Source organism: Oenanthe melanoleuca, chromosome 6 (genome assembly GCF_029582105.1).
Source record: "Oenanthe melanoleuca isolate GR-GAL-2019-014 chromosome 6, OMel1.0, whole genome shotgun sequence".
Lineage (NCBI taxonomy): Eukaryota > Metazoa > Chordata > Aves > Passeriformes > Muscicapidae > Oenanthe > Oenanthe melanoleuca.
In genome coordinates this window covers 8,723,846-8,742,434 of record NC_079340.1, presented here as the reverse complement: position 1 = coordinate 8,742,434, position 18,589 = coordinate 8,723,846, and the positions used below count along the sequence as shown (strand labels likewise).

General features: G+C 39.5%; 1 protein-coding gene across 1 annotated transcript in view; it reads right to left on the bottom strand.

The window, feature by feature from the left end:
* The window catches only part of OPN4 (opsin 4), a 33,529-nt gene that overhangs the window by 12,609 nt on the left and 2,331 nt on the right, over nucleotides 1-18,589 (bottom strand). Inside the window, exons 2-3 of the mRNA XM_056495641.1 lie at nucleotides 8,654-8,808; nucleotides 1,832-1,974 (exon numbers count right to left, since the gene is read on the bottom strand). Coding sequence (XP_056351616.1) covers nucleotides 1,832-1,974; nucleotides 8,654-8,680 — 170 coding nt within the window. The 5' untranslated portion in view covers nucleotides 8,681-8,808. The remainder of the gene's footprint in view (nucleotides 1-1,831; nucleotides 1,975-8,653; nucleotides 8,809-18,589) is intronic.

Below are 18,589 nucleotides of genomic sequence, written 5' to 3'. Positions count from 1 at the left end.
TTCACTGTCCCAGACTATGTCTTTAAAAGAGAAATTAGCAGCCTTCAGTGGATTCTGCCTGCTTTTGTTATTAATAATATTACAGTATCATGTTTTAAAGGGTACACATAAAAACTCAACTGAGAACTCTTTGGGGCTCAGTGTAACTACTTAGCTCCTTTCTCAATTTCAGTCTTAGACATAATTAGGTGAATAAACCATGGTTTTTTGGGCTGGTCTGGAATTAATCACTAGGACCACCATCCCCCTTCTGTCAATTTAGGAGCAAGGAGGTATTATTAGTAGGTTCTTATGAGTTGTGTGTATTTGTAGTCACTGAACACATTTCTGTTTTAGGCAGCTGGCTCTCTTACAGTTTGTCATTACCTGAGGCTGCTTTGTAAGCACTTAATCTGTTTTCTGAATTTCTGATGTACTTGTTACTTAGGTATCATTATCCCTTTCTGTCTTCATATCACCTTCAAATGAAGACAAGCTGTGTCCTCCATTGGAAGTCCCATTGATGCCTTGGGTTTTAGCTTTTATATTTTTCAAATTCTCTGCTGCTTAGTGTGTAACTGAAACTTCATGTTGGGTGTTGATGAGTTCTCTTTACAGAGTAGTAAGACAAAACAATCCCTTCCTAGCTAGAGAACCAAGGACACCCATTACCCAAAAAGCAGAAACAACAGTGAGGGAAAGGGGCAAGCCAGGGGGCTGAGACTTCATGGCCTGGGGCTGTGGTTGGACAACTGACCCTAGTATGTGGATGAACGAAAACTTATAAAAGTGTAAAAACTCATGACTGGGATCCATCTTGGATTGGACTTGGGTATAGAGGCAGGCTTTTGAACTGCCCAAGGTGTATCCTTTCGATAAATACTTATTTTATTCCTTTTGCTCTGCCTAGTCTCTGTTCCAGGCATCACCATAACTAGATTTCCTGTATGGGACCAGCCAAAGAGCAAAGTTGGCTCATGTACTTCTCCCTCACATATCTGATCTGCATGCCAACACCTTTTCTCTTCTTAAGGCCACTGTCATTCTCACTTAAGTGTTGGTATCTACTCTGAATGAATGTGCTAAAACCTACTGCCCATAAATACAGGCTTGAGACCAAGACAACTTTCATTTGCACTCCAGTGATCTAAGTTGACACAGCCAAATTATCCTATAATTTGTTGCTGTTATTTTGGTTTATTACATTAGTGCCTAAAGATGAATCACAGAGCAGAAGTTCACTGTTTTGAACATCATCTCAGTGCTCTGCCTCAGTGTGACAAATCAGACACAGAATGAGGAATGAACAGGAATGGTGAGCATATGACATTGTTGTCAGAGATCCAGTTTCCCTCAGATATAAAAGTTGGAACGTAGCTTTAGCTAAAAGGAAACAAGCCAAGTGTTGGAAACTGTGAACAAAATAGGACATGGCCACTAATGAATGGGGGGAAGAAACAGACTTGCAAGAAGTAGGAGGAAGAAAACATGTAAAACAGAGCAGATTTGTGAGGTACAGGGGTGTAAACCAGCCCATCAGTTCAATGACAATACAGTTAGCCAGCAGAAGAAAATTCACTGTAACATTTCTGCTTTGGCTGCATTTCTATTGCTTGGAATATCTGGGTGATTCTTTACAACTTGCTAACAGTTTTGCTATGGCTGTGGTTAATGGGAAGAAGTTGGAGGGAAATGGCAGGTTGCCACTCTTTTATTACAGCAATGTCTCTTGGTGCATTTTACTCTGCTAGTAAAGTAGTCTGATAGTATTCCTGGACTGTGTTTGAGTGCACAGGATACAGTTCAAGTTCATATATTTCAATATTTAAAAAGACATTCAAAAGACAGGTACCTGCAGAAAACATAGAAGACCATGAAATTACCCAGAGTTCCTGTAATCCCCACTATAAGAATGACAACTCCAATTGTATAATGGGCATGATCTGGGACATCCACTGTGGGAAAGGCACGAGGAACATCTTGCACTGTCATCTTCTGTGGAGCAAATAAGAGGTCACAGGTATATTGCCAAACTTTTCTGAATCAGCTGGCATGTGCTTCTCTAGAAGGGAAAATGGTCAAGAATGCAAAAAGACAACAAGCAAAAAATGTCGGAATAAATTCAAATTCCATTTACTGTTGATCATCTTTGGGGGATAAATATGCTATCAGCAGTGCAAAGGGCAAAGGATGGTTTGTATGCTTACTGTAGATTTAGAATTTTAGTGAAGAAAGCAGCCTATTCTCTCCCAAAAGAAAAATAAGACTATAGAGGAGAAAAAGAGACAGAAAGGGACCTGTTTCATTGCATCTGATATCAGGTAATGCAATATTTAACAGCAAGAAAGCTTCCTATGGATTTAATTTCAGGAAAGTTTCTGTACCTGTGAAGTACAATTTCAGTTGTCCTCTGACATCACGGGCTGCATTCTCTAAGTAGAAATGTTCTATGGATAAACAGGCACTTACTCCTTTGGCAAAATAGCCACTTAATTATTCATTTTTCCCACTGTATAACACTGAATTTTGAGCTGTCCTCAAGAGCTGATTACCAAAAGCCTGGCAGCTTGAACAAGAGTTTTTTGGAAACTAAATTGAGGATCAGAAAAACGAAACCACAAATCCTTTATACCTTATGCCTGGTTTCCACACCAGTTCTGGTTTTGGTCTGCCTGAATCAAGATATTTTGCTTTTTGTGAAGTATTTCATAAACAACTTGATTGAAGCATTTGTGTCTTAATCAGTTAATAACTCACAGCAAAATTCAGTAGCCAAGTCTGAAGATTGCAGTATTGGAAATGGGTATTTTTTGACCATAGAGGCAGACATTACTTCCAAATACATCTGTGAGGTTGGCCTGAGGTTATTACAGGCAGTGTATACTTAAAACCAGTGTGCCAGTAGTAAGAGGTGAACCCCAGTAGTGCCTGGAATTATGAGATTGCTTTGTGTGCTGAAGACCTGCCCACAGCAATCCTCAACCACCAGAGTGCACTCCCTGGGTTCCTACATTAGCAGCAATGAAATGCTGGACAAATACTCTGATCTTAGAGAAAGAAAATGTAATTCTGGTGTTATTGTAATTGGAGCAAAATATTAAGTTTGATACACTAACTGAATGACAGTATCATGGCATTTATGATTTTATGGTTCAGGTTCCTGCAGTAAAGTGGAAGTTGGCATAACATCATCAACATCAATGGGCATCTTATCCAGATAGAAATTGCTGCTCAACACACTGCCAGTGAACTAACAAAAATAATCCCATACTAATAGTAAGTGGATAGGGAGAGTCTTAGATAAAACTCTTTCAGGTAAATGAGATCAGGTGAAATTTGGCTTGGGTTGCTTTTATTTCTCCTTAGTCTTGTGGCTATAGCATTTTTTAACAGCTGTTCTGCAGAGAGTTAATTGTGATTACTACTGGAATGGAGATTTCTGATGTTTTTTCCCTGTAGCTATCCATTTAATCAGAACTGAATCAATGTAATAGAAATGAAGCAACTAAAAAGGAGCTTGTTTTGGCTACGAAGAAGAGATTAATGTGGCTTTAATTTGAATGAAATTTGTGAAGCACACTAAGGACAAGGAAAAATTTGAAAGATAAATATAAATACACAGAGAAATCACAAAAGAGGCAAGGTTAGTTAATAGAAAGCAGAAGAGTAAAATTACTTATTCATTAATGAAAAAAGTTCATATTCAAAAAATAAAGGAATAAAATTTATACTGGGGCAGTGCTAGGGCATAAATTATAAAACTACATATATAATCAGGAAGAGGTATGTGGCAAAAGGAATAAATTAGCATTTTAGTGTGGACTTCCTGTAAGCCTTGGATTTTTACCAGAGGATACAACTTGGCTGTTCTCTAAGAGATAAAAATCAATTATTACAAAAAAGTTGTTTCACTATTTGCATTGGAAACACAATTATTATTCTTTAAGTCAAAGAAAGGTACTAGCTGATCGAGAAGGCATTAGATCAGGCCTAAGCACTTCAAATCCATCACTATGTTGCATACATACACACTGATTCCTTAGTGGAAGACAAAAATACATGCCTGTATCAAGTTCAGCCCTGTGTCTTCTGTGGGAATCAAAAGAAAGGACATGGAGAAAAAGATAGGGCTTGAGAAAATCAGGTCAGCAAGATAATCAAGAAATCAGATAATTCCCAAAGCCTTTCTCTATTTAGTTTCTCCAGTGCATTAGCCCTGTTTATTCTGTCTTCTACTGTCATCGCACAGTACAAGCACTTGGTTAGCAGGGGAGAATAAAAAGCCCCCTGTTGCAATCCATATTGTAGCACTTGTCCTTTGAGAATACTCTCACCAACTATTTTAATTGCAGTGATAATACACAGCAGTGTTGTCTTGCATGTTTTCTGTTCAATCTTCTTTCTGTAAACACCTTGTAATGAAGATATTTGGACTGGGACTGGCACTATTTAACATTTTGTTGGCAATATGGGTAGTGGGATTGAGGGCACTCTCAGCAGCTTTGCTGATTACACTCAGCTGTGTGGTGCTGACACACTGGAGGGAAGAGATTCCATCCTGGAGAGAAGCCTGGACAGGCTTGAGAGGTGGGACCATGCAGGTGTCACGAAGTTCAACAAGGCCACGTGCAAGGTCCTGTGTTGGGTCAGGACAATCCCAAATTCACAATTCACAAATACAGGCTGAGTGAAAAAAAGGATGGGGAGAGGGGGTCTTGGGGGTGTTCATAGGATCACAGAATGGTTTTGGTTAGAAGGGACTTTAAAGATCCACTAGTTCCAACATCTCCCCCATGGGCAGGAACATCTTCCACTATCTCGGATTACTCAGATCCCCATCCAGGCTGGCCTTGAACACTCCCAGGGATGGGGCATCCACAGCTTCTCTGGGCAATGTGTTCCAGAGCCTCACATCCTCACAGTAAGTAATTTCTTCCTAATATCTAATCTAAATCTACCCTCTTTCAGTTTGAACACATTACCCCTTGTCCTACCACTATGTCCTTGTAAAATTTCCCCCTCTCATTTTCTTGTAGTCCCTTTAGGTACTGGAAGGATGTTCTAAAGTCTTCTCAAAGCTTTATCTTTTCCCCAGGCTCAACAAACCCAACTCTCTCAAACTTTAGTCAAGATTAAAAACAGGTGTTATGACTTTGGGTGTGTATAAAAACAGGTACTTTGCTAAAGCTGTGTAAGAATTTATTTTTTAATCTCTGGAAGGCATATAATTTATTATTTATTTACGCTATAGTTTTGCAGAATCACTTTGAGAAGTGCTACACTGGTTCAGACGAGCATCCCTGACAAAACACCAGCCTGCCTTTAGCCAGGACTGGGCATTTCATAGATATACCAAATGTGCATAATGAACAGTGATGTGGGAATTTAATTTTAAGAAGAGTCTTAGTGATTGGTTTGTACCCTAAAAACAGCATTATTATCCATTGGAAAGAAAAATCTTTGTCCTCCATAAATTTTAATCCTTCATATATAGGTGTAATCCTTTGCTAAATCCTATTCTGTCATTTGCCTCCATAGATGCAGAGTCAAGAAGTTCCAGAGTTGCTCTGTGTCAGTGTGTTTCTTTACAGCAGGTTTAAGTGTGTCCTTGTTGAAGCACTAGAGTAGAGGAAAGTAGCTAGGTTTATGGAAGTTTGCCTTCTTAAAATGCTCAGTGTCTTCCCTAAAGGAATATTTGTCTACTGCCTACAACAAAACAGCTAAAACAGAACTGTGTTTTCAGTTGTCTTCCAGTAAACTTGCCTGAGACTTACAAACTTGAGATGCTTTCTGGGAGTTTGGAGAAAAGCAAATGTTTTATAGATAAATATGTCTAATTCTGTGCTGCAGCACAATATGGAGCCTCATTACTCTATATTTACTACCTGCTGCCACAGCTGCTTGCGAGCGAGGCAGACAGAATTTCCTTGAGGGACAATCTGAGCAACCAGCTTGCTTCTTTAGGAAGAGACAGATTAAGGCTTGGTGCAAGCAGAGAGCAGAGTAAAAATTAATCAGCCACAGGGCAGATTCATTAAGGCACATAGGGCAGAACTTCTATTTCACCATAAAGTTTGTCAAGACCTTCCAAGACACTAATCTGAGGACAGTTGAAAGGATAAAGGAACTCCTTTTCAATCCAAACCAAAATCCTGATTCCTAGGTGATTTTTTGTCCAGATAACAAGGAAGTCTAGATCAGATATTCAGTCCAGGAATATTTGATGCCTGTGTCTATTTTGTCTTGGGAAGCCATTTATCATATAATTTCCTAAAGAGAATGTTTTCTAAGTAGTTCCTTCATAATTGATTAAATTAAAAAACCCAAATGAACCAAACCAGCTAACCACTGAATAACTTCTAGTTGAAGATATACCATTTTTGAAAGTTCAACACATATCCCCATAGCATGAGAAAAGTATTTAAGTGATAAAAAGACAACATTCCAAGAACAGCATTTGACTATTATTGAGAAAAACATCTGTTCTTTTTCAGAATGGGGAAATAAAATCATATCACTGAATTACCGTTCACTTGGAGATGTTTATTTCTGATGTCCTACTGAAGCTAACAGTGATGATGCAAGGCCATGCAAACAAATACTCATAGTAAATATAAGTCATATCTGATATAGTCCATTCCTCACAGTCTCACAATGACAAGAGTATAAGATCAGATTTAGTTACAGCTACAGGGAAAGAAGAAATCTTCATAAGGTCATTTGGACATTTGAACATATTTCAGTGCTGATTCTGATGGATTGATTTATTTGTGTGACATCAATCCCAAAGCCAGGAGCAGAAAAAACTATGTCAGAGATGTTTCTTCAGCTATTTCTGCCTGAACATGGCAGAAGTATTGTACTTAATTTGGTGTAAAACAAGACAACAAAAGCGGAAAGAAAATAGGGAGTGCTATGTGGTTGCTTTTATGAATTCATCTAACTTCAAACTGTAGGCACTAGTTTTGCAGGAAGAATGTTACAATGGAATAGAGCCCACTTCCAAAACATTGCAAGTTTTGGCAGTCCAATGTGAACTTTGGCAATATAACAAGTTTCTTTGTTCTTAATTTTCCTACAATGCAGGTAAAGAAGCCACTAATTTACACAGTAGGACTTATGCAACCAATTATAGTGTTAGGCCTTTTACATTACAACAAATGACATAGTTTAGAAAAATTATCTGACCAGAAACACTGTAATTTCCTGGGGTTCCTTGTGTGGTGTTTTTACTGCCTACCTACAAGAGGCCTCAAACAAGTGATAGCACTTATTTTCCTTTACAGGTCCTTGCTCTGATTTCTGAGCTTGCCTCTGTGGGCACTTGCTCTGTGATGACAGGCAGCACAGAGAGGAGTGTAATCCCCCCTCAATTATGGTTTCAGCAGGGTGACGCTAACTGCTAAGCCCTCTTTCCAGTAGACAGCAGGGCTTTCCATAGATGATGCTTGTCCTGTTGAGCAATTTGGATAGCAGATTTTGTATCCTATCTTCCAGATTTAATCTCAGCCACAGGCAGCACACACTGCTTTCACTCCTGAAACTCTCTTAAGCCAGCCTTTGTGTCAAGTTAAAATCGCAAAATTTTGGTGATACAGACACTTGACCCAGGGAGAGGAAGGGGGCAGCTAATTAGATCTTCCAGCAGAATACAGAAACGATCAATTTTTAATTTTCCAGTGTAAATCACTGTGTCCCCAGAATCCTTTTCCATTTTGCCATGCACTCTCCAGTCCCTTTTCTCTCTCCCTGCTATGTTCTGCTATCCTTTTTCACATTTTATCCTTCTAATTTAGTCTTGTAAGTACCTTGGCTCAGGACACTTCTTTGTTTATTTTTTCTGCATTATACCGCAGATATCCAGGTTTTATTAAAAAATAGATTTTAAAAACTTAAAAAATTAGGTTGGTATGTGTTTTCTTTATAAACTTTTAAACAGACTTTTGTAAAAACAGCACATGAACAAAACCTGTGGACCTAATAATATTCTGAGAGACAAAGCCAAGAAGAGGACTTCTGAACTCCTTTGGTTCAGGCGTGTGGGGTGGAATGGAGAAAAATTTTAGCAAACCCAAAAAATCCCAACCTAAAGTGTCATCACAACAGATTCTCACTTTAACACTTCCAAGGAAAATGTCTTTCTTGTAAGTATATAAAAACTCAGAAAGATCTTTGAAAGGACTTACCTGAGAAAACCTTCCTGACAACTTTCTTGGGTAACTGCACATAGCAACTCTTTTACCATTTACATAAGCACTCCACTGCACTTACAGATTATTACAGAAATTATGGGGATTTCTGCCCTGAATAACAACACAAGAGAGCATTGTGTTTGAACTGCTAAACAGCAGTTTACCGTACAAGAACATCTTGTTTTGATAGTTTGCAACATATTTGATGCACTTTGCCATTAGATATTCCTGTCTGTCTTCTGCTATGAGTTGCCATGCAACTCTGCTGAAAAACACTGCTTCTACAGCCCTTTCTGCATTAAATAGATAGCTAAAGGAATAAAAAGAAGATTTAAAAGTTTTTGTTGTGTAGTTCAGTATTGCATTACAGCATTAAATGTGTACATGCTCCTTAACTGTCGATTTACAGTCCTATAAATGCCAGCCTTGACAGAGAGAGAGAGAACTACAAGCTACAGCTTTAAGTGACAGAAAACACTTACTGTTGGAGCTCTGAGAGGCAGATCCATCAGTGTGTAGGCACTGGCTTCCGAGTCATTCCATGCATTGAAGGACTCCACAGTTTTGGTGCTCTTGGTTTCCTCAGAGGGACAAAAGACCCCCTTCTGAATGGGCTGATTATTCAGGTGAATAAAATCTAAGCAAAAACCAAGAAAGAAGAGGTGTCCTCTGAATTTAAGTCAGGCACTTTACCTTTGTGTATGTGAAGCAGGTTGTTAGATTCTTTGGAATGGTGTGAGATCCAGTGCAGAATTTCTCACTAGAGCTTCAGATTGCTTTAGTCCATCATCAGCTTAGCAAAGGGCAGCAGCAGCGGCTTCCATTTAAATACAGGAGAGGGCAGAGTCCGCACATGCCCAGTTTGCAGCTTGTTCCATCCTGATTCCAGCTTCACTTTAATGACAGAATAAAACTGATGCTCACTTAAAAGTGCTGGTATCTGTTTTTGCCTTTGACCAATTTATGTCTGAATTTTAATGCTATTTCCACACTATCTCTGTATGAAGAAAAGAAGTTAAAAGGTGGAATTCACTTTTAAATATACCGTTCTTTTTCACTTTATTGGTGAGTTAGTTTTTGTAGTCTGCTTTTAAAGGAGATGCATGTATACAGTTCTGCTGAAAGTGTCAGAACCCAAATAGATTCTGATATTTAACAATGTGCTTGTATGCACTTCTGTCGTGTAGAATTTAGGTCATGGTTGTTTGTTGGTCTACTTCTAAAAATAAACAAAACATAGGGATAACACCTGACATCATCCTTTTCTGCTCTTTAGTAAAAAAACAAAACAAAACAAAAAAACTCCACACAAATACCTTAAGCAAAAAACAGCAAAGATCCATCTGTTTCAAGAGTTGCCTGCTTTCTTTTCAGCTGTGTTTAGGTACACATGAACACATGTACACAAATCCAGCTTTACATTCCACTTTGCAAAGAGATGAATTGCTGTATTCCCAGTTGAAGGCCCATTACGGTTGTGAAGTTTAATTGCAACAGAGAATTAGGCACAGTGTGTGAAAAGGCTCTTCTAGCAGATACTGCATCCTGAGTATCACAGAGTTTAGGCCTTCCACTCACTGTCCAAATGAACCTGATGCAAGCTATTAGCTTCACTGCAGTTGGTATTAAAAATAGATGGTGTGAACTGCTACTGGAAAGCCTCTGTGAGAAGGCTGTGTTAGTAATGGTGGGAATTACATTCCCCCAGCTCTGCACATGTACCTTTCCTTAAATGAACACCTGCAGTATTCAGCCATAAACTGAAGGATTGCATTTCTTTGTGCGAATGGGAGCTGTGCCTCTAATGAAAGGCACTCACCTATAGGGTTACATCTTCCCTTGATAGTAATTTAAGGAGGGAAGTGATCATTGTTTGCACCAGGCCACCAAACATTAACCAGCAGAGATGCTTCTACAGGCTCTCAAACTGTGACACCCTAATTATTAGCAGGTCCGTCATTGAGTGTCCCTGCCCTGCAGTGTTGGTAGATGCAATCAAGCCAGATTTAAACCAACTGTGGCAGAACTGCACCCAGAGGGGCACAAGTTTCACCTTTGCCAATGTCTGAGATTCTATGGTTACTTTGTAGAGTGCAGTCTTCCCTTCTCTCTGTGTGACATCAGACACAGGAATATCAGGGCAATGGTGGATGTGACATTAATGTATGAACTTCAAAAGACATTGATGTGAACTCCAAATCCACCCCTCTGTGCATACACAGTGCTTGCACTGTAAGGATGATGCAGCAAACAATGGTGTTGGACATTTTGTGGGACAGGACCTTTTTGGAAGATATTTTGCATTATACTACAAAATAATCAGATGTCATTTCAGAAAGCCACAATGTGAAACTGGCAAAGGCTTGTACTATCTTCAAATGAAGCTTATTGAGGAGTAGAGCATAAAGTACTGAAATGATTGACATGCAGAGAAATGAGACAATGGGAGGTCTTCCATATGTGAACTCTGTACTCATAGGAGTTGCACACAGTTACATCCTGATCTTGTCAAAATGATAAGACATAAAGTTTGAGACATACAATCTTCAAGACAAGCATAAATACTAGTTCAAATGTAATCTTTGACTTGACATTCTCATTGTCTTTGCTTAGATCCTCGTAGTTTTCTGCTTCATGTCTTAGTTTTGGACAATGCCAACACTCAATCTGTTCAAATACAGTTTGTACATAAAGTTCTTGTTTTCCCTGGGTCACAGATGCCATTTTTCTTCCTTCTTATTTCCCCTCATCTTAACAAGTCAATGCACTGAAAATATTTCATTTCTAGTTAGCCTGGAAGCATCAACTTTTTTTTGCAGTTTTGGGGGAGCCTGTAATATGTTTGGCAGAGTAATCAAATCATAGAACAAATACATACATATTTTAAAGTAAATTAGACATTATAGAAGCTGCCTCCCTGCTTCATTTGATTTGGTGTTGATGTACACACCTTTGCAGAGAGATTACTTTAATTAGTTCAGCAGTTCCTAAGAGTATATTATGAAAGAACATGTAGTGTAAAGGAGAGAAAGGAAATTTTCCCATTGGGAAATTCCCAGATGCTAGTCCAAAGAGGGCTACTCATTTGGTATCCTTCCTTAACCTTAGGATTCTGCTTCTGTGAATGCTAAGCACTTGCAAGCTAGGGAAACTATTTCTGAAAACTGGATGCTAACACTCAGATTCATGGTCCCTGGGGAGGGTCTCCTGTGATGGTAACTGTGTGATTCTTTACTATGGCCAATTGCTAGAGGCAATTCAGCTGCCCTGTTTTATGTGTGATGACTCAGCTTCCATGGAAGGAGAGGAATCATCCTGGAACTGAAGTATGAGACATCTCGTTCTCTGTCCCTAGGGCTTGGGGAGTCGGACAAAGATATGAAGCAAATCACTCAGAACACATTTTTCTCTCAGGTTTTCTTTGCTTTATATGCAGTGTTAAACCAGAGGGAACAGTTCTAAGTATTCTGTTAAGCAATAACTGTTTTTCTTTATAGGTAAGGCTATTTCACTTGAAGTTATGTGAACATTAGACTTGTGGATCAGGAGGTAAATTTGGCCTCTCTCTCTCTCTTTCCCTTGTTTATTCTCTACCAAAATCTTGCCTCTGTTGTATTCCTGGGAAGCCAGGAATGGAGAAAACATATCAGTTTATGACCCCAGGTACTTTCCAAAGGCATCAGCTCATTCTAAAGCTTTCAAATATTTTTACCACAAGTTCTGGGTGTAAAACATGCAGAAAGTTCACCTGGCTTATGGCCCAGTCTGAATTGCCCTCCAGTAACTTCTAGAGAAAAGAAAACCTGCCTAGCATTAATCTCTCAGAATTCTGTCACATTGAACTATGGTGAGAACAGCCTTCCCACCTTGAGAGTCCTACCTTCGGCTGGATGCCAGCTGTCTACCAAGCTACTCCATCCCTCTCCCTCTTCTGCAGGACGAGGGGGGAAGGAGAAAATAAGATGGAAAAAACCTGTGGCTCAAGATAATGGCAGTTTAATAAAACAAAAGCAAAGGCTGTGTGTGGAAGCAGAGGAAAAGAAAATACTTCTCTACTTCCTATCAACAGGATTTGGCCAGCCAATTCCAGGGAAGCAGAGCTTCAGTAGGTGCAGCAGTTATCACAGAAGACAAACATTGCAATAACAAACAACCCCCCAACCTCCTTATTTCTCTTGTCTTTTATTGCTGAGCAGACATCATAGTGACATGGGATATCCCTTTGGTCAGCTGGATCTGCTGTCCTGCCAAGATCTTGCCTATCCCCAGCCCAGAGGCAAGGGGGAATGGTGGAGAGACAGCGTTGCTGCGGTGCCAGCACTGCTCAGTCAGAACAAAACACCAGGTGTGAGCAGCACCTTTCTAGGTACCAACACAGCACAGCTCAGGGAGGGCTGGCATGTGGAAATGAGCTCCAGCTCAGCCAGACCCAAGGCAACCTCCTGCTGCTGATAATTTACTTCTGTTCACAGCTTTTTATAAATTACAGGCAAAAATAGCAGACTCTGGGACCCTTCCAGGAAACTGAGGAAATTGTCTAACAGAAAAAGGGAAAGATAATACTTGAATAAAATTTTATTAAAGTCTAAATGAGTAAAAAATTTCTTTCACAATGATCAGAAAATAACTTATTGTCCTCTTGTTTGGCTGGGAGCTGTGGGTGGAATTAAGTGTTAGCTAGTCTACAGGAATAGAGTGCACTGCAAGAGCAGGTAATCTGCTGCCTACAAGATACAGAGACTGCTTCTGGGAAATAGCTAGGAGAGTTAAAAGACCAGGGGCATGGTCAGCTAGGCACTGATGACTGAGAGACCTTTACAAAGGCTTCTTTAAACTTTCTGAAAGATCACCTATGTTTCCAAGGCCAGCATAGGGAAAGAGGAACAGACTACTCAGAAATGGGAAAGGTAAAGTCCCGCTTTTCTTTGAGTGCAGACACAGGTCTGGGATTTGAGTTACTGCAAAGGAGGCATGCAAAAAAAAAAAAAAAAAAGTTGTTTGGTATTGTTACTAAGTTGGGTGATTTTATTTTTTTCCCATTGTGATGTGGGGAATGATAGTCACAATTCCTGAAAACATCTTGGGGAAGACAATTCAATATTTCAATTTTTCAAAGAATGATAATAATAGTAATTCAATATTTCAAACAATTTTCAGTGCTTGAAAAATGCTCTGCTTGCCCTCTAGACATGCTAGGTAATCCTGTAAGTGATGGGATAAAGGGAAGAACAATTGATTTTTCATTTGAGTGTCCATTCATTTGCAGTATCTGCCTTTCAAAAGGCAAAATCACACTATAAAATCTGAGTCCACAGCAGCCATCACCACACAGCCCCCGCTGTATAGTGTGAGCCCTGGGTATCTCATTTAGTGTTGCTTCTAACTGGTTACAACATCTGAAAACGTTTCCCACAGAAGCATTTTTAGGGCCCAAATTTTGTACTGTACCTGCAACAAATATATCTGCTTAGATATGCAGGTGAAACTGGTTGCTTGTTTTACACAAAACTGTAGTTTCAACCACCTGTGTTCTTTTTTGCCTTTTTACAGCTAAGATCTGTCAGAGGGGAGCTCTCCCACTTCTTAGCTGTTCTCAGAGAGTGAATTGCAATTTTGGCACCTCAAATAAGGCAGGCAGAGAAAGTTGTGTAATATATATCTTCTGTGTGCTTTATTAATCATAAAAATTAAATTTAGTTCTTCATGCCTGCAGCAACTTGGCAAGGGGACAGGAGGCAAGAAGACCCTTTGTAAATAAAACTGTTAAACTGAATACAAAGTTCTATATGGCCTTTCATGGGAGCATACTCTTGGGACTCTGCAAAAATCAATAGACAAAACAGAAAACAGTAAATCAAATCAACATAGGTTTCTATTGTGCTGTAGAAGTGAATAATTCACCTCATGGGTAGTTCTAATTTTGTAGGGTAGCCAAGATCTATGGTGAACAGCAAAGGCACAAACTGTAGGGTGCAGCCTGCAAGTGCTAACACTGGGCTGTTTAGCCCTACAGCAGGAGAGGAAGAATCCCAGGGCTGGGCCAAGTACAGAAGGGCCAGACCAGAAAGGATGGTTTAGAAAAGTCCCTTCAAACACAAATTTTTTTCTAATACTTAGCAAAACCAAAAGTATTTTCCACTGAGGTGATCAGTGATCTCTCCAACAGTCTGAATGTAACCCTTTAAATGGCATTAGACTGCAGGTCTATGGCAAGGCACAATCCAGCAGCTTCTCTGCCCGAGTTCCCCCAGTTGTGTTTCCAGCTTACTCTGGGGGTTTATGGCTTCAAGCCAGCTAGCTTGACAAGGTCAGCCCACCTCTGTCCCTCTTGTCCTTCCTCACAGCATCTGAACACAAAGTAGTTCCACAAAGAGCTCCCAAGACCAGCCATGTTGGATTTGCAGTGCCTCCAAAAAAAGCCTCTTAACCCTGATTTGTGGAGTGACCTCTCAGATTCATCCCTCCCTGTCCCTATTGCTTAATAACCTCTTTGCAAAGCCTGCCCTTCTCCAAGGAACTCTGGTTAGGTTTCAAACAGTTTCAGCTCAAAGCTTCCCTACTTCTAGTTCCCAAATAGGAGCTCTCACCTTCTTACATGTGTGAACTAAAGCCAGTTGTGCTGGTGCAGCTTAGTACCTCCTGTTAGCAGGGAGAAAAAACAATTGAAATGTTGCTCTATCATTGCAGAAAATAATGCTCCATCTTTTTGACAATAATTAGATACAAAACTTAAGAAAACTTCCCTTGTTACTCTCTTCCCCTTAATAAACCAAGTCTCTGTCACAGACAAGTCAGTCTACTGTGAGCTGAAATGTGGGATCAGCACAGTGTGGTCTTGAAGCTGCTCTGTAATTTTTGCTGAAAACAGGCATTGGTGGAAGATTTGCTAATGGAGAGATACACCAGAATTGTGTGTTTCCCAGCTACTATACTACACCAATAAGAGGAGGATTATTGACAGAGAAGGGGTGAGAAATAAAATTGAAGAGAAATTGTATCAAGCATTTTTCCCCTACTGAAATTCTAGCTGCCACTAGAGGTGCACACAGTGGCTGGTGGCAGACAGCAGTGCCAGGATTTGAACAGCACTGGTAGGGAGCTTGTACTGCTTACAGGAAGCACTACTGGTTTGGTTTTTGACTGTTGGTATTTTACTCTCACCTCATCTGCTTATGTGGTAGGTACTTCTGAAATATACAGAACTCAGTGACTTGAGCCTCTTGTGGGAGGGGCTGCAGAAGTATCTTGCTGGGTAAGACAGGGGACAGTAATGGAAAGAGACAGATATCTGATGGATAGACTAAGGAAAGACAAACAGTATGAAGCAGTTGTTACCCACACAGAGAAATCAAAATGTAAACCCTGATATTTGGGAAATATGATAACCAAAGGGTAAACAAAGTGTGGTGTCACTTGGTATTAAGGAATTATCATCTTTGTCCTTAGATAATAGCATGATTGTCCACAAATTATTTGCAGAGAATACATTTGCTGCCCTGATGGCTATAAAATTACTTTTTTTCTGCCACACGCATCTTGTCTTACAACACCTCTGTGAAAGAAATCCAACCATTTCAAGAAATACCATCAGCAGTTATGTAGGTGAAAAAAAGCAAATCACAATTGTCAAGCCACTGGTGGGAGAAAATTCTGGTTGGTGCATTAATAAGCAGGCATCTCAAGTCTTAGTAACTCCTAGGCATTACAGATGCCCTGTTTTGCTGTTCTGGACTGTGCTGTGCCTAGTGTCTTCAGAAATTGGAGCAGGATGAGAAGGAAGAAAGAGACTACTCAAATTTTTGAATTTGCAAAATCTTTCATTTGAATTGTTTCTGAAAAGAGCCTGATGAGCAAGTGAAAAATTAAAATTGCCAGAAAATATTTTAGCTGAGTCTGTAAGAAATTTCAGTGTCCCACACAAGACAAAAGGGCCAGCAGTAGCCTCTGCAAATTCTGCTTCAGCTGTAACTGTTCAAGATTTGGGAAGGATTCTGTAATGGCCACTGAGAACAGAGACATTATGAGGAGTTTGTCCCTGCTGCAATTTGAAACTCTTCACATGAAGTCAGAAATCAAACAGACATAATGCTTAAGTTAGAGCAGAATCCAGAGCAGATGTACTCAGAGCTTTTCAGTGTACAGAACTGCAAAGCCATATGTCTGGTTTTTTTAAACTCTTCTGCCTGTGCTGTCATCCAGCCTATTATCACCGTGGACTCTGATTTCCTAAGTGTTCACATGAGGCCTCTAAATGAACACGTTCTTCTTTGTTTAGCTCTGTAGTGTGGCCTTTATTAATACCTACTTTGCTAAATACCTTCTCTGGATCCTCAGTGTCTTCTGTTTCAGTTCCTATAATATCCTTTCATTCCAACCTTAATTAATGGAAAGTACAGGACAGTTATCCCAAGTTTGCAGACAGGATGCAAGTGTTTAAGTTATACTGTGTTCAGCTTAGTCTAAACCCTTTTCATTTTGATCCTATCCTCTCCCAGCTCCTTTCTTTAATTGCCATTGTTCTGCATCCCCTTCTTTGACAACGCTCCACCCTTATTTTCTCTCAAATCAGATAAATATTCTGGTTTTCACTTTTACAAGCCTTGATAGATTCTCTATCTCCAGCTTAGCTATCATCTTTCAGACAGCTCTGGCTTGCCAGCTCTCTCATCCTGGCAGCCAGTGATGCCCATTTCTATCATGCTCTGAACACAGTTTCCACCATGCATGATTTGCTTGTCTCCACGCAGTTCTGCGTGCTGGTGGCAGTGGCAACAAGAGACATTGACAATCGCAGGGCTGCAGGCACACACAGCCTGCTGGCCACATTGACACCACTGACCTAGAGGGTCAGATTTTCTCTGCTCTCTCCTGCCAGTACACCTCCATTTCTTGTCTCCTTGTACTTTAATAACAAGCTCTTTGAAGCAGAGACTTTTCATTCTATGCTGGGATCATGTTTTGACTTGCCTAACATTTCTAAGTATTAGAAAAATGCAAATGTAGTAGGACTTCCATTTTCTGGTAATGTCATGAATTCGCTTAACAAATATACTACAAATATACTTAACTTTTTTTGTGAACTTGTGAATAATTCAGTATGACTACAAGAAAATATTAGTGTTCTGTTTTAATAAAAATGTGGACAGCTGAAAAGCAAAAGAATAAGCCTTCTGAATAAACACACATCTCAAAAGCAAACCTGTGTGAAGTGATAAACACTGGCACCAATACTCAGAAAGCCAAAACTGCAGTTTCTTACTTAATTTTATGATTCTGCCTACTCCCTCTAGAAATGGCATTCCTGCTCATGACTTGCAGATGTTGTTGCAAACCACAAAAACATAACTGGGTGATAATTTTGCTGCACAGCAGACAAACATCTCTACTTACTGTAAGAAATTTTCATTGAAAAAATATCCAGAAAATCATATATGTGATTGGGAAAGCTGGGCACTGCATTCTTTCTGCTCTTTCAGATAGCTACAAATGTGCTTGAAAAAAGAAAGCACATTAACAACATACAGCCTTGAATATGGGCTTGAGTCACCAGGATACTTGAGCAATTTTGCAGACCACTATACAGTTTCCTTCTTGTACAAACTGAACGTTAAGGATGTCACCAGTAGGGAGTGACTGACCTCTCCCTGTGTAATAAGAAAGTGGATTCATGATAAGGAACATCAGATTTAGACAGGCCTTATCTCACTTCCAAGTGAATGAATGACTCAGCTACTTCTTTTCCTAGGGAGAAAAATTAAAGCACTCTTTTCTAAGCAGAGTTTCAGTAATGAGACTTAAGAAAAATGTAATTTAATAATTATTCTTATCTTCTCTTGTTTGCCCCACCAAAACAAAATTCTATCCAGCCAAATGTTAAGCCTTTGCCCTTAATACACATATATTTTACTAAACAAATGCCTTGCTGCTGCCTTTGACTCAAGAAGTGAAAATGATACTTTTTTTAGTTTTCATTTATAGTAATAGTCAGGGAGAAGAGGTAAACAGAAATACAGTCACTTCTGTCTTCACAAATCTAAATGAAGCTCAAAACATCCTAAGCATGCAATGAGGACAAACTTCTGCTATTATATTCCTGATCATGGACATACATAGAAATCCACAAAGTCTCTTTGTTTTCAAATTCATTGACTTGTGGCACAGTTATTTTCTTGGATTTCTTTTAGAGTGAGAGAGGGCTATTTATCTCACAGAGAGAAACATCCTTGGGCAACAATTGGAACTTGTTACCATATTTAGACAACTGCAGAGATCTCAGTCTGCTCTGGTATATTGCAAACAGCAAGGCAACAGTGATAATGGTTGGTTACTCCATGAACTCATGGCAGTATTCTTAAATCAATACCAAAGAAATTCAGACCTATTTTCTGAGCATAAACAGTATGATAATGGCCATTTGG